This window comes from Hippocampus comes, unplaced genomic scaffold (genome assembly GCF_001891065.2).
Source record: "Hippocampus comes isolate QL1 unplaced genomic scaffold, H_comes_QL1_v1.1 scaffold117, whole genome shotgun sequence".
NCBI classification, from domain to species: Eukaryota; Metazoa; Chordata; class Actinopteri; order Syngnathiformes; family Syngnathidae; genus Hippocampus; species Hippocampus comes.
In genome coordinates, this window is record NW_017805225.1 from 290,370 (window position 1) to 304,502 (window position 14,133).

The 14,133-nt window shown below is 48.3% G+C and overlaps 1 protein-coding gene across 4 annotated transcripts in view; it reads right to left on the reverse strand.

Moving 5' to 3' along the window:
• Positions 1-10,611, reverse strand: part of rnf220a (ring finger protein 220a) — a 121,886-nt gene extending 111,275 nt beyond the window's left edge. The window contains exons 1-2 of one of the 4 annotated variants that reach the window (XM_019869344.1): positions 10,378-10,608; positions 949-1,811 (exon numbers count right to left, since the gene is read on the reverse strand). In XM_019869344.1, the coding sequence (XP_019724903.1) occupies positions 949-1,603 (655 nt within the window). In that variant the 5' untranslated portion in view covers positions 1,604-1,811; positions 10,378-10,608. Of the gene's footprint in view, positions 1-948; positions 1,812-6,091; positions 6,206-10,377 lie in introns of those variants that run through there. The other 3 variants (XM_019869347.1, XM_019869345.1, XM_019869346.1) reach the window with 3 other exon arrangements.
• Between the last annotated feature and the right edge of the window lie 3,522 nt (positions 10,612-14,133).

Sequence of the window (14,133 nt, forward strand, 5' to 3'; positions counted from 1 at the left end):
ATATATATTTTTTTTTTTTTTTCTCCCGTGCAATTTCACCTGGGAAGTCATTGCGAGATTTTTCTCACTTTCTTCAACCCCCCAGTTTCCGTCTCATGGTTTGTTTTTATCGGATCAGTCTCAGGTCGTCGCTTTTGTCTCTCATTTATTAGCTCACAGATTCATCCCCCAAAAACACACATCGTCTTAAACCTTCGAAAAGACAGCTGGAAATAAGACAAAGACGAAGATCAAAAAAGACAACGGTGGAAAGGTGAACAGAAACAACCAAGCAGACGCATAGAAATTGCCATTTTAAACGCTTCAAAATCACGACAGCAACTCGGAGCTAATTTGCCTCGGCGATCCGATGCAGTTTTTGATGCGCGCTGGATGTCAAAGCGCATTGCCAAATGTGTGTTTGCGACTGGAACGCTGCCTTCTCTTCCCATCACACGCATACCAACATGCGCGCGCACATACACTTGCATCCACAGATACTCTGGTAAGGTTTCGGGAATGTGGGCAAATCTTTTGGCCGCCAGGGGGGAACTATGATGAATACTGATGGGAAGGAGCACGGCCAACCGACTTGGGCACGCACACACACATCCAGTTTGCAGAGCGCAGGAGGGCCAAATGGCATCCCCTCCCCTGGTAGATGCTAATGTGTCTAGCGGAGCTTGTGGGCTTGTGAATCAAGGATCGGTTGAGCCAAGAGAGATGATGACAAGAAAACAGAGATGGGATTGTTTATCGGTGTGTGTGATGCAATTGTGGAAAATTATTTTGGAAGTCGGTCTTTTTTAATTAAAGGGATTGAATCGGATTGGCCTACATGAGGTGTCTTCCCTTTTGGTGTATTTTCTTCGAGATCACAAACACATTGCCCCCCCTCAACTCTTTTGTGCTTTGTCAAGTGAGTGCGTTTTCCAAAGAGATACGGAAAAGACAGAAAGGTGCACTTACAGCGCTCAAGGCGGTCCTCGGGGCTGGATGAAGTCTCGCGGTCTGAAAGAAGGCCGGACACAGCAAAGATCTTCTTTCCGCTGTCCTCGACGGCCTTCAAGGCGCTGCTGGGCGAGCTCCCGGGTGGGATCTGGGCACCGCCAAAGTCATATTCTTTCCCCTCGGCATCAGAATAACGGAGGTGGGGGGAAGCTTCCGCGTCCAGGCAGCCTTTCAGGCGCTTGGCCGGCGTGAAAGCGGACTGATAGCCGCCCGGCGCGCCGTCTCGATCCTCGGGAGGAGAAGCAAAGGGCCTGAAGGCCCCGACGCCGCTGTGATTCAGCATGCTGATTGGCGAGCAGTCCAGATTGGGCGGAGCAAACTGATGATGGAGGTGGAGGAGGGATGGAGGAAAGTCCCTGTTGGGGAAACCCGGCGGGACGCCGCCTTGGCGATGGTACATTGACGCAAAGGTGTAAGAACCATTGTTAAACGGCAAGTGAACGTCTTTCTCCACGGAAACGGGCACACCAAACGGGCGCGGTTGCTGGCAGGGGATGGAAGCGTCGCGAGAAGCTTCGGCGGTGGAGGCCAGGACCATGAGGGCGGGCGAGGCCAGGGGATTCGGCAGGTAGGAGGAACTCTCCATCTTGAACGCTGCTCTGTGGAGGTCCATGTCGAAACGGATGAGGGCGGTCGAGAAGAATTTTGGAAGAACTGCTTCCTCCTCGGAGAAGCTCAACACGGCCTCCTTGGAAAAGCGTCTCAGACAAGAGCTGTGAGTCGAGCGGGGCGGTTGGCTCTCTGTGGCGTCGGGAGGGTTGCCAAAGCCCGATGGGTGTTGAAAGTGCTTACAGTCGGTTCCTCATCTTCCTCTGGTCAAACTGTGAAGAGACGAAAGCCAAGCGTGAGATGACAACCATCTCCTCATTCTTCCGTCAGCGTGATGTAACACAGAAACTTTGCAATCAAAAGATTTGATTGTTAGCATCTTGCCCAAACGAGTGCCCTTCCATTTTCAGATCACCAACATCTCATCAGTACCGCCGACTCCTGCGCTCCTTCACAAAAGTGAATGCATCAGATCTCTCCGGTCCGATTTTTTTGATGCCCTCCAAACTCTTCCCAAGCGCCTCCTGCTTGTCCTCCAGTCTGCAAATCAACCCCGCCCCCCACACCGCCCCCTTCTCAGAATCCTCATCTCCTCTCATCCTCCCGGCACTCTTTCTCCTCCCTCCGCCATCTCCGATCGCAGTCTAAGCCGCTTATTCTTACCATCTCCCAGATCTTACTGGACCAGAACCACTCGTCTCAAGATAAGGGCACACTAATATTTGTTGCTGCCCACCCACATTTCCGATAAGAATCTATGAAGTTCAGCCCCATCAAGTAAAGTGCCTACGAAAAACATTCATGCGATACGACACACTTTACCATCTTTTAATATGACTTTGTTGTCGTTGCTGCCATCCGGCCGACCCTTTGCATTCCCCCCTGTCGTTCTCATCTCCTCGGATTGCTCCATCCCACCCTCCTTTCCCTAACTCTCTCCTCCCTCGGGTGATTCAGATGGGTGATATCATATCAGACCCCTCCATCTGCCATCCACGAGCCAGAGGAAATCTGACGGAGTGAATAAATTAGCTGTACTTGACCTCGCGACCCCAGCATCCGTGGCAACAGGCTAGAATTCTTCCTCTCGGGGATTAGATCAGAGTGCGCGATGGGTTGAGCCGGCCTATGCGGAGAGGCAGCCGATGAAACGATAAAATAACATTGAAGAGACGTTTATCCCCAAAAGGCAACTTGAAGGGGGATAGTTTGCTCAGCGTCCAAAATGCTACTCAATTGCACCAGAAGACGACTTTGGAACTCGGATAGGGGATTCAAAGGTGATACGCTTAGCCATCAGCATCGACGTGAAGCCTGTTACGACCCAAACCTCATCTCGGTTTCGGCGCACTCGCCCACCTCCCGCACGAAGACACGCGCGGAAGCCGAGGGTAAGCCGAGAGGAGACGCCCGAGGCCGCAGCGAGATGTTTTACATTACCGCAGGCGCGCGGCGAGCCGGCGCAGTGGTCAGACTGGCTGAGGCGAACTCACCTCTGATCCGGACTGTCGCCACGTGGTCTCCGATTACCGAGCCGCCTCCCTTTCCAAATGTGTTTTTTTGACCCACCGCCCAGCATTACTAAAATTGGCACTTCTATCCAAGGGGGGAAAAAAACTTTCCCTGCGTCAGCCGCGATTGTGATTTCAGACTGGAGAGCCACGTAGCCCACATGAGCTACATCTCCTCCAAATCAAAATACAAGCCCAATTACAGCCAATGCGCACGCATCACGTCAGTCAGTGCCACTTAGGATCCCATTTGCTACCGAGGGGATATCAGCCACTCATTGTCTGACAGCGGCTATATGCGTTTTATAATAGAAAATGTCACAGGGGAACATTTACCGCGCGGGCATAATTTGATTACTGTGTACAAGAAAGATACAGCCGTCGCTGCGATATTACACTCAAGGGGTGGTGGGGGGGTGGGGTAGGCAATTTGTGTCAAACGTGTACTTAAAGTGACTGTTTTACCAATGTCGAAATTGCTGTGTCAACATTGATGCACTTTAACCTCATCAAGCGAAATTACACTCATCAAGTCAGAAGGGGGTTGCAGATTGGAGTTGTGATGCATCCGAGATTAGTCACGTCGGGACTCGGAGGGTGTTGCTCGCCGGCCGAATTGATCAGAAACACAAATGAAAGATTTCGGAACGCTTCACTGGCATGATTATGGAGAGATGCGGTGCTTTTGGACGAGGGTTGGTTTCCGTTGGCCTCGAACTCTGCCACGATTTGGAGACCAATACGCATGATTGTTGAAATCGTCGACTTTGCCAACTCGGCTGACCTTCGTCTGCGAGACCCCCTTTTTTTTTTTTTCAAAGGAGAGAGAATTTCAGCCTTCACAGACAGCGAGATTGGCTTCCGTTTGCCAGACGTGTTTCTGAGACCCTGTGCGCAGCGCCTCCGGAAGTACAACAATGCACCGAGTCGATCGGGAGCGTTGCTAAGCAACGGAAGGGGAATCCCGCGCTGTACGTTTTGTTCATAAGCAAGGTCGCGACGGTTACACCGAAGGCCTTTTCACCGATTTTGTAGGAAAAATCTGGTCCTTATAATGATCTTGACGTTGTCAAGGTGTTCGTTGTTCGCAAAAATAGGGAAATGGAAAACGAATGACGTCAAACTTTGAAAATGTGAACGTTATCGGAGTGCTGACGGCGACGTTGAAAAGAGGTTCGACTGCATCCGCAGGAGGTGGCTATCAATTGCCCCACAATGACTTGCTTGACAAATCCTCATTTTCTTACTCATTCTGATCTCTTCTTATCTCTTAATAACCTAAATTGTGTTCCTGCGGCATCCGTCTTGGATTTCATTTTGTCAGACCTCTTTTTCGCTCCCCCTCATCATCGGAACCTTCAGTCAGCAGTCGCCGCAGTTAGCCAAAGACATATGCGCAAGCACTGAAAGTCAGATTCCAGTCAGATTTGTTCAGGGAACATGCAATATAATCGCGTGAGCCGGATAATGACATTCCGCTCCCGAAATCAATACCGATTTGAGCGGGCTAACATGCTGCGCTGCTCGTGCCACACCTAAAAGCTGAAGGCAGAGAAGATGACTTCAGCGGGTGCAAAATTCATTCTTTCTGCCTTCCACCGATGCGATAGACTTTATAGCGTGGAAGCAAGCCGCGGTAAGAAAATAGGATTTAAAGACCAAAGACTCTGGGGATATTTGGAGACGCGGTGTCACGGCCTGGTCCCCCGGGGCAACGATTTCCATTCATACCCAGTTCACAGGACAGGAATCACAAAGCGTTCGGTGACAAATAAATCATTTCGCCTGGTCACCGTACGGCAAAATCAGTCTGGCCTCCAAGCGACAAGTCTCCCGCTGCAACCGACCCCCGGACAAGCTGACAGATGACACCGGCGTCTTTGCTGACTGACAGGCCAAGCTCGCCGTCTGCCCTTCACCAGCGCCGCTGAGTGAGTGCGTGCGTGCGTGGCATTGTGTCGCCCCGCGGTGACTTTTTATCGCCGCGTTGCGTCGGCGCGCACCGCGGCGCTCACTAAACTCGGCGGCCGGCCGGCAGACGGGAGGCCGAGCGTCTCCTTTGAACAACGGGCGGCATCCTGGATGATGAAGTCGAGCAAGAGCAAAAACGCTCACGCATCCCCCTCTCAATTGCTGAGTTAAGAGGACGACTGCAACCAAAAAAAAAAAATTTTTAAAAAGCGTGCTGGTTCTGAGACCTCTTCTACGTGCAGGTCAAAGTTCAGAAGGAGACAGGAATCTGATCGGGGAGGGTGCTCGATCATGAGAATCAAAGTTATCGCAAGGCGGCCGCGTGTCTCATGTGGCTACGGCGAGATCAGTGAAACCAGCGCAAGCGGTGAGGCCTTTGAGCGCCGGCGGTAGGGTCGGCCTCGCGAGTATCATCATCGCGTGTCTGGACGCCCAGCTGGCGTCCGGAGAAAAATGATAAGTCATCTACACAGATTCCGACTGCTTCCGATCGATGATTGCATGTGCTCTCCAGAAGCGTGCGCGTGGATGCCGCCGCGTGTGTGTGTGCGCGTATGCACGCGCAAAGAGTAATTGACAAATGAACGGAGAAACCTGAGAGAGAGAGATGATGTTTGCGTGTGAGAGGGGAGGAGGAGGCTGCAAAGTGAGAGAAAGAGACACCCAACGATACAGAAAGTATCGGACATCCGACACAACTCCTTCCCCCTCATTAGGCTGCTTGGCTGACTTTCTCTTGTTGCCGGTGATCTTGCCCCTATTCGAGCCCCGACGACTGCATTAGTCGTCGCTGCCGTCTCCGACGCAATCAAACCGTTCGACAAAGTGCGCATCACCGCCACGGAGTGGTCTACTTCCAGCACCAACGCTCCGCCCCCTTTCTTGTTGTCAATATAGGTCATCATTTGATTTACAATCAACATGCAGCGGTTTTCCCCACTCTATTTTGTTCGGGTTTGGATGTCACCCCAAACGCACGACAACAGACAAGGATGGCGTTAAGCCGAAACTTGGCGTAGTTTGTTGGTCTTGCAAAAGTCAAATCAGGAGAATTCAAACTGAAAACCTACTTAGCATTCAAGCGAGAGCACAAAGAGTCCACGGGGAGAGGAAATGTCCACAGAGGAATGGAAAAACTGCACGATGTGCCTAGCGGGGCTTGATGCAGGGTGCTTACAACACGAACTCGCAGGGAGGACTGATTTGGGAGCCCAAATGGGCTGATGAGCTACAGGTGGCTGAGAAGGTGGGAGGTGCAGAGCAGGCTGGCTGGCTGGCTGGCCCCTCCCTAACACATGAACGCTCAACCACTTGTTTTTACTTCTGATACATTAGTTCAGAACAACAGTCGTGGTTGGCAGAATACCTTGAAATATTTTGCAAAGGGATGTTTTTAATTTGTGTTTATATTCCGTGTTGGACAACCAATAACGTGTCCAAAAAAAAAAAAAAAAGGCAATTTGAAGATGAAACACGGGCTGCAATTTGCTCGGGTGGGAAATGACAAATAGTGGAGTGGAGACAGCTTGCAAGAGCCACCATGAAATGAAGGCGTCGGGCTTCATGACAGTGATCGAGACAGCCGCAACGCAAAGTTTTCGGGTGTCCCCGATGATTGTGTGTTCCCGACAGCGATTTAGCCGCGCGAGCCGTGATTTCAATTACAGTCCGCTTGTCAAATTAGCTGGCGCGCTCTGCGTTCATTAGAGCAACACAATCATTGGAGGTACACCTGAGAGAGGGAGGAGGGGGAGGGGGGGCGAAAAGGAGATGCGTGTCATAAAGAGTGAGGAATTAGTGCATATTGATAAGAATTAATAGACTGGGGGAGGGGGGAGGGGGTGTCATCAAACAAGTCGAGTGAGCAATCTCCTCTTCATTTACTGTCCGTGTCATGATGGGTTAACTCGCGCAACCATGCATTTATATATTTCCAAATATGAGCATATTGAAAAATAATTGTGGATTCATTAATTACTTTAAAAAAAAAATCTTTTTGGAGCAGAAAAATGAATGTGGACGGCACGCGGACGCCTAAACGTTTTTGGATTTTTTAAATTCTCCACTTTGTGCAACAACTGACAAGACCAGTATATGAACTCAGAACGTTTATGAGTGAAATCATAAGAATAGTAATTATTACAATTGTTCTTATTATACGGAAACAGTCTTCAGATGGTGAGTATTTAAGTGGTTCGTGATACGCACTTGAGTGATACTCAAATTTGGGGGATTTACGCCAACAACAGCCCCCCCCCCCCACACACACACACACACACACACAATCACAATAGACGTTGCGTGTCCTGGGATTCCAATTGAAATAAACTTCTCACTCAGCAGCCGTCGACCCGGCGCATAGAGGTGTGAATCGGACATTAATTTTAGTTCACTTGTCGCTGCACAGAGCGCGGAGCCCCCGAGATCAATGGCAAGGCAATAAAAACGGACTTCGAAAATTCTGTAAATCATCATTTACTGTTTTTTTTTTCCCTGCGATTGGACTCTTCTTTTAATTCCCGTGCGAATGAAAAAAAAAAAGAGAAACGGGCCCACATCATTATGGGGGGGCTAAATCGATTAAATTATCAAAGCGCACCTCGAAGATACTTTTTTTTAAAATGGCAATCTTAATCATTACTAACGGTGTGTTTGAAAAAAAATAGATTTCTCCAGATATTCGGTATGTTGATGCGTTATTTTGTGTACTCAGTCTTCGTTTAAGATTAAATCCTACCCGTGTCCAAAAATCTTTGCAGAAGGCTCCTTCAATAGGGGCTCGCAAAAACTGCAGCTCTGAAAGGAAGGCGTAGTTTTGTAAATCGCCGAGGTTGGAAACGTAAATGGGGAAATAATAACCTGATGCGCTGCGCAGAACAAAACATAAATATACACTAATAACAGCCAATGTGGGGAAAAAAAAGACTTCTTTAATTATATTTAACTGACTTGTAGTCAATTGTTTTAATCAAACCGCTTAAATCATCCTCGCGTATTTTTCCATTATGATTCATATGCATTAAAGTAACCATTTACAGTTATTATCTATATATATCGATTCATGCAGATTTTATCAAGCGCATAATTGGAAACATATATTAAATAAATGACATTCCGATGGATTTGTTTGAACTCATCTTTGGAGATATCGGAAATGATTTGCTATTATCCTCACATCAAATGAATGAAAAGGCAGTTTCGTTCTCGAGTGGAGACGAGCTTGATTGAATGAGAAAAAAATACATTCGACTTTTCCGCAAGCCGCTCCCGGTGCGGTCAACGCAACGGAAGGCGGAATGCCAACCGGCAGACTTGTGAGCACACATTCAAAAGATGAGCGTCGTCCCCTGCTCGTGCATTTAGTTGGAAATTAAACAGGGCTCGCGTGGTCGTTAGAAGACGGGGTTGGTTGATCCGGCAATCAATAAATCAATTTCAAGTCATCCATCACTGAAATCAAGGCAATGATCACTTGATGCGAAGCCAGTTTCTCTTTTTTCGTTTGGTTTTTTTTTTTAACCCAAAAACTCACGCCGTCGAATTTGTTTTGCGTCCAATAGCGTTTTCAGCGCATCTCCTGTATTTCTCTATTGGGGACTTTATAGATTCCGATGCAGAATTTAAATATGTGGTCTTTCTTATCCTCGACCCCCCCCCCTTTTTTTTTTTGTCATGGCAAACTGCGGTGGTGTGTGTGCCCCGTTCCGACTAAGTCGACGCTTGCTCGTTGTCCAAACATGTTGCGGTTGAAGAACAAACATGACAAGTAACGAAGCTTTTGAGTATTTTCCTATCTTGGAAATTGCCGATGGAAAATTCACATTTTCTCTTCATGTCGGAAATCAAGTCGGTCACTTGCCGTTGTTCTTTTTGTTACGTGGGACTTTAACTTCTATTTTCTTTTCTCATGTAAAACGAGAGAAAGCAACGGGATGTTTTAAAGTTCTATAAGACGGTCGATGTGATTTTCAACGACCCCCCACCCCAACCCCAAAAAAAGTCGTAAATCTTACTAAAAGTCAAGGAAATTAATCATCCGTGAGACGCGCTTTTAAAATCTCGCCCGGTCAAATGTGGATCCAGTAAAAAACAAAACAAAACAAAACCTGGAGTCGGTCTTGAGGGATGCCGGCTTTGGCTCGCGGCGGCCGGCCACGAATCCGGAAGACCCGCCAGACTTCCTCCGGCCGGTGGCTGCTCGTTTCCAGGGAGGGGGTGACAATTCGAGCGGCTCCCAGTGAACAGGTGTTTTTCCCTTCGCGAGGCCTTTGTGAGTGTGCGCGTGAGATGGGCACGTGCACGCGCATGATTGGGAGCTTTCTCGTTAATTTCATGCATTTGTGTTCGGCACGGAGCAGAAAAAGAAAAAGCTTTTTCTTTTGCGTTTTATTTTTTTCTTGGTCAACGTTTTATTTGAGTGATTTTGCGTTGAAGAGATTTTCCGACGTTGAACGAAATCAGTAGTCCAACGTCACTGCATTTTTGTGGTCCAAAGTAATGTTCTTGATTAAGAACAGAGCATGCTGCACGTTGGCGCCATATGTCTCCATTAAAAACAGTTTAATGCGCAGCGTACCCATTTGTAATTTCTAAAAAAAAAAAAAAAAATGTGACAGCATAGTGAGATAGAGAATCCCTGCTGCGGATACAAAGTAAATATTAAACAGTAAAGGAGAGTCGAACTTTTTCATTTTTGTTAAAAAAAAAAACCCAAAATGGATGATTCAATTATTTGATATTTTGTCCTAAAATAACGATTGCTGGCACAAACAATTGCCATATCTTATATTTCTCCCAAAACGCATTGTAATTATTGCCGTTTATCAAATTATAACCTTTGTGTAAATGTCATGGGTATTAGTGAGGCGCGGTGACAATATACTAATATACTCGCGCGTGCACACACAACACACACACACACACACACACACACACACACACACACACACACACACACACACACACACACACGCACGCACGCACGCGCGTATCATACTCTCCTCATCAAGTGTTTTTAGGAGGACACGTTCTTGTTTGGGAACCTGACAAGTGCGTTTCACGCACGCGCGCGCACACACAATATAAACAAACAAACGCTCGCGCGCGCACCACACACCTTCCGCGATATAATCGGACGTGAACGCACACGCAGAAAGCCTTGAGTCCAAAGGGACACTCGGAGTCACTTGGCGTGACTTTCTCCACTTTTAGCCCCAAGAGATTAAAACGCACAGCTTCGCCCACCCCCCCCAACAAAAAAAACGACCGACAATTCCACTCAAAACAAGAAGAAACTCCACAAACACTTTCTCAGCTTCAAACTCGGAAAATAGGTGCAGAAAAAAGTGTGACTCACCTCTTCATGGGAGAATCCACTACTTCTGTGGAACCCTCCTCGGTTTCCGGCTCCTTTTTTTTTTTATCCCCACAACAAACCCAAAACTTTTCGCCCAATGACAGTGGCGGTGACCCGCACGCCGCAGCACCGAGGATAACCACAAGTCAAAGTAGTTAACACCTCCCCGTTAGCTTGCCCAAGGAGGACAATGTATGCGCGTAATAGAGAGCGCGAGTGTGTGTGTGTGCGTGTGAGAGAGAGAAAGGGGGGTGGGGGGTGGAGGGGAACGAGAGAGAGTTTAGAGAGAGAGGCTGACTTTCCACGCTGAGTGTAAAGTGGCTATCAGTGGCGCGACGTGCGTGCAGCCCCCTCAGCTGAAACGCGCAACGGAAAGGCGAGTGGGAGCCGCGGAGGGAGCGCAAGACGCGGTGGCGGGCAGGGAAAGGAGGTGGGGTGGTGCCGGTGGGCTCTCAACAGCTAAACGTGTGAGTGGGGGTGTACGGAGAGGAGGAGGGAGGGTGGTGTCCGGGGTGCAAGAGCGCGCACGAGGCGCAGTGCTGCCGCTCAGTGCTCGGCTCGCTCTCTGACGCAAGGGCAAGAACAAACGCACACAAGCACGCACAAGTTAAAAAAAAACAAAAACAACCTGCCTGCCCCCTCTTTCCTTTCACACTTGGTCATTTCAGGGCAAGCTCGGTGCTCTTTTGGGGTTTTTTGGGGACTCCAGCACCCGCAAGCTGACATCCGGGCGCTTCCAAACGGACCTGCACCCCTGCTCCACTAAATAATGACAAGAAAGCAAAGAAACCGATTGAAATGCAGCCCTGAGCATGAGCGCGTGCAAACCGAACGACGGTTCTTAATAAGCCTCCCCCTTGAACTCTTTCCAACCAATGTTGCCGGGAAAATGAAACACTTTTTTTATTTGACCACATCTCTGTGCTTCAGTTATCACGAGCTACTGCCATGATAGCCTGATTGTATTCGTATGGTGTCCATATTATGAAGTGGTAACGCACAAAATTGTCGAGGGTCAAAATGTCAAATCTCACAGTCGGACTCTGATCCAGATTGTGATATTCCCAATTCCCAAATCTCAATTTTGACCATTTCTTTTCGGAGAATGGCGGGTTATCTGCATGTATGGCACCTTGATACAAAGGCAGACCACCTCTGCTCCTCTATCTGGTGTTTCGGTCCCCTGGGCGGTTTCCAACAGCTTTGTGAGGAAAGTGAATGAATTATCCCCCTCCTTGCTCTCCCTCTCTCTCTCTCTCTCTCTCCCTCTCCCTCTCCTGTCCGACAGACAGCTTGCCATAAAGCCGATGAAGTCCACCCACCTCAAGAGGCGGACGATCAGACACTTAAAAAGTGCCCGTTTGAGGAAGTCGACTGGACTTGGTGGTCATTAGTGGCCATTCGGGTCACGCAGAGTCAGGGAAAGCAGAATCATTTGATTTTTATCAAATCCCAAAAAGGCTGATTACTTTTTGACCGTCCTCGTGTTAAAGTTCTTTATGGCTCGCCTGATGGCACCTTGATACAAAGGCAGACCACCTCTGCTCCTCTATCTGGTGTTTCGGTCCCCTGGGCGGTTTCCAACAGCTTTGTGAGGAAAGTGAATGAATTATCCCCCTCCTTGCTCTCCCTCTCTCTCTCTCTCTCTCTCTCTCCCTCTCCCTCTCCTGTCCGACAGACAGCTTGCCATAAAGCCGATGAAGTCCACCCACCTCAAGAGGCGGACGATCAGACACTTAAAAAGTGCCCGTTTGAGGAAGTCGACTGGACTTGGTGGTCATTAGTGGCCATTCGGGTCACGCAGAGTCAGGGAAAGCAGAATCATTTGATTTTTATCAAATCCCAAAAAGGCTGATTACTTTTTGACCGTCCTCGTGTTAAAGTTCTTTATGGCTCGCCTGATGTTGGAACAAAAGCAAAATAATAAATGTCTTTACTGTATTGTGTGTGGAGGATGTTACCGAAGGGGGCATAAAAGTACTGTCATTTGATAATTAGGCCGAACCAACTGGATGAGGGTGTTTTCTCTGCACTACACCCCCTGCTGGCCACACGTGGAAGTGAAAAGCAATGCAAAAATCTGGAGATTTCCTTGTTAGTCGTTGACACGCTTCGAAATAAACATGACATGAGGTGCTGAGGAAAGCGACGCGTGGGTAAAAAGTTGTCATGGTTGGAAAACGCGGACGCAGTGGGAGTTCTGCGTGCAAAATCCTCATGGCTTTATCTTGTTTTTCCCCCTCATATTTTTCCACCGTGACACTATATCTTATGGCTTAAACTGGGCAAGACAAATTATTTTATGTGTTTTTGAACTTATTCGGATTTTTTTTTAAAAATGCTTCGATTTAATGAGCATTCAACATTTGATCACCTTGCAGTGATGTCAAACTTTGTTCGTTTAAAACATCAACGACTGCGATACGATATCTCGTTGAGGCGATGACGTGCACATTAGTCACGTTAACGTGCGTCATACAACGAGAACTCGTTTAGAGTGTTTGAATTGCCCCCCCCCCACCCCCACCCCCTGCACTTTGATCGAGTTTCACACAATAACATACTCATGTTTAGGTAACAATGGCGTGGGAAAAGTGAAGAGGGTGTGTGTGTGTGTGTGTGTGTGTGTGTGTGTGTGTGTGTGTGTGTGTTTGCGTGCGCTGGGTGGTCTCCATACACATGAGGGGCAGCAGCGGCAGTAGCAGTGCCATTAGTGATGTGTTGTCTTGCTAATAGGCTCAGTTTGGAGTCAATGGGCTGACTGAGGAAGAGGACCATCCATGTATTCGATCCCTCTCTATTCAAAGTCTAATGCCACCCTTAAATCCAACCCCCTGATGTTTTCAAATTCTGCTGCTGTGTGTATTGACGAGGAAGCACTTTGATAGCACCTGTTTCGCCGCTGAGGCATCTGCCCCGCTGCTCTCCCCAAGTCGAGAGCCAAAACTGTTTCAGATGCACGCAAGTTCGAAAAAGGGCACTGACAGAGAGACAGCTCTGATTTTTTTTCTTCTTCTCAGAATTCCACCTTGATCAAAATAATCACTGCTAGCCTGATCTCACTAACCTTTAGTGCAGGGGTGCCAAACCCGTTTTTGTCAAGGGCCACATTGTAGTTACGGGTGGGGGGTGGGGGGGTCCCCTCACAGACGTACATTCAAAGGATGAAAGGCGGCCTCCAACGTTAAATCATTCATCCGCAAGTGAAGATCTTGCAGTTTTTATTAAATGTACTTTGCACGCGCCAATCTCCTGCAGGGACTCCAGCGAGTGCGTCCTCTATGTCGACCGCTCACCTTACCGATGTTGAATTGAAAGTGAACCAGGGAATGTACACCCCTAAAAGAAATGTCACCTCTTCCATTGTCAAACGGGGGCTGTCCTCTCAGAAGAACCGCTGTTGGTCCAGTAAGGCTATTTTCAAGTGCGACGTGACCAAGCGTCTGACCGAACCCACTCAAGGCACGTTTCACCACGCGGGCCTTAATTTGTTCAACAAACCATGTTTGAGTTGTGATTTACAGCTAATTTGGACAGCCAACGGTCACGCCTGTCTTTGTTTTTAATAATTTACGACAGGTGGAATTTATAGCTCTTGCTTCTGAGAAGCCGCCATATCCATATGTCTGTGACATAATGAGATTTTAGCACAGCAAGATTGTAAATTATGGTGTGATTTGCTCTCTTGCTGTTTTGTCGGGCACATGCTTTGCGCGCGTGTGTGTGCACAGGGCGGGGGTGGGTGGTCGAGGGGGG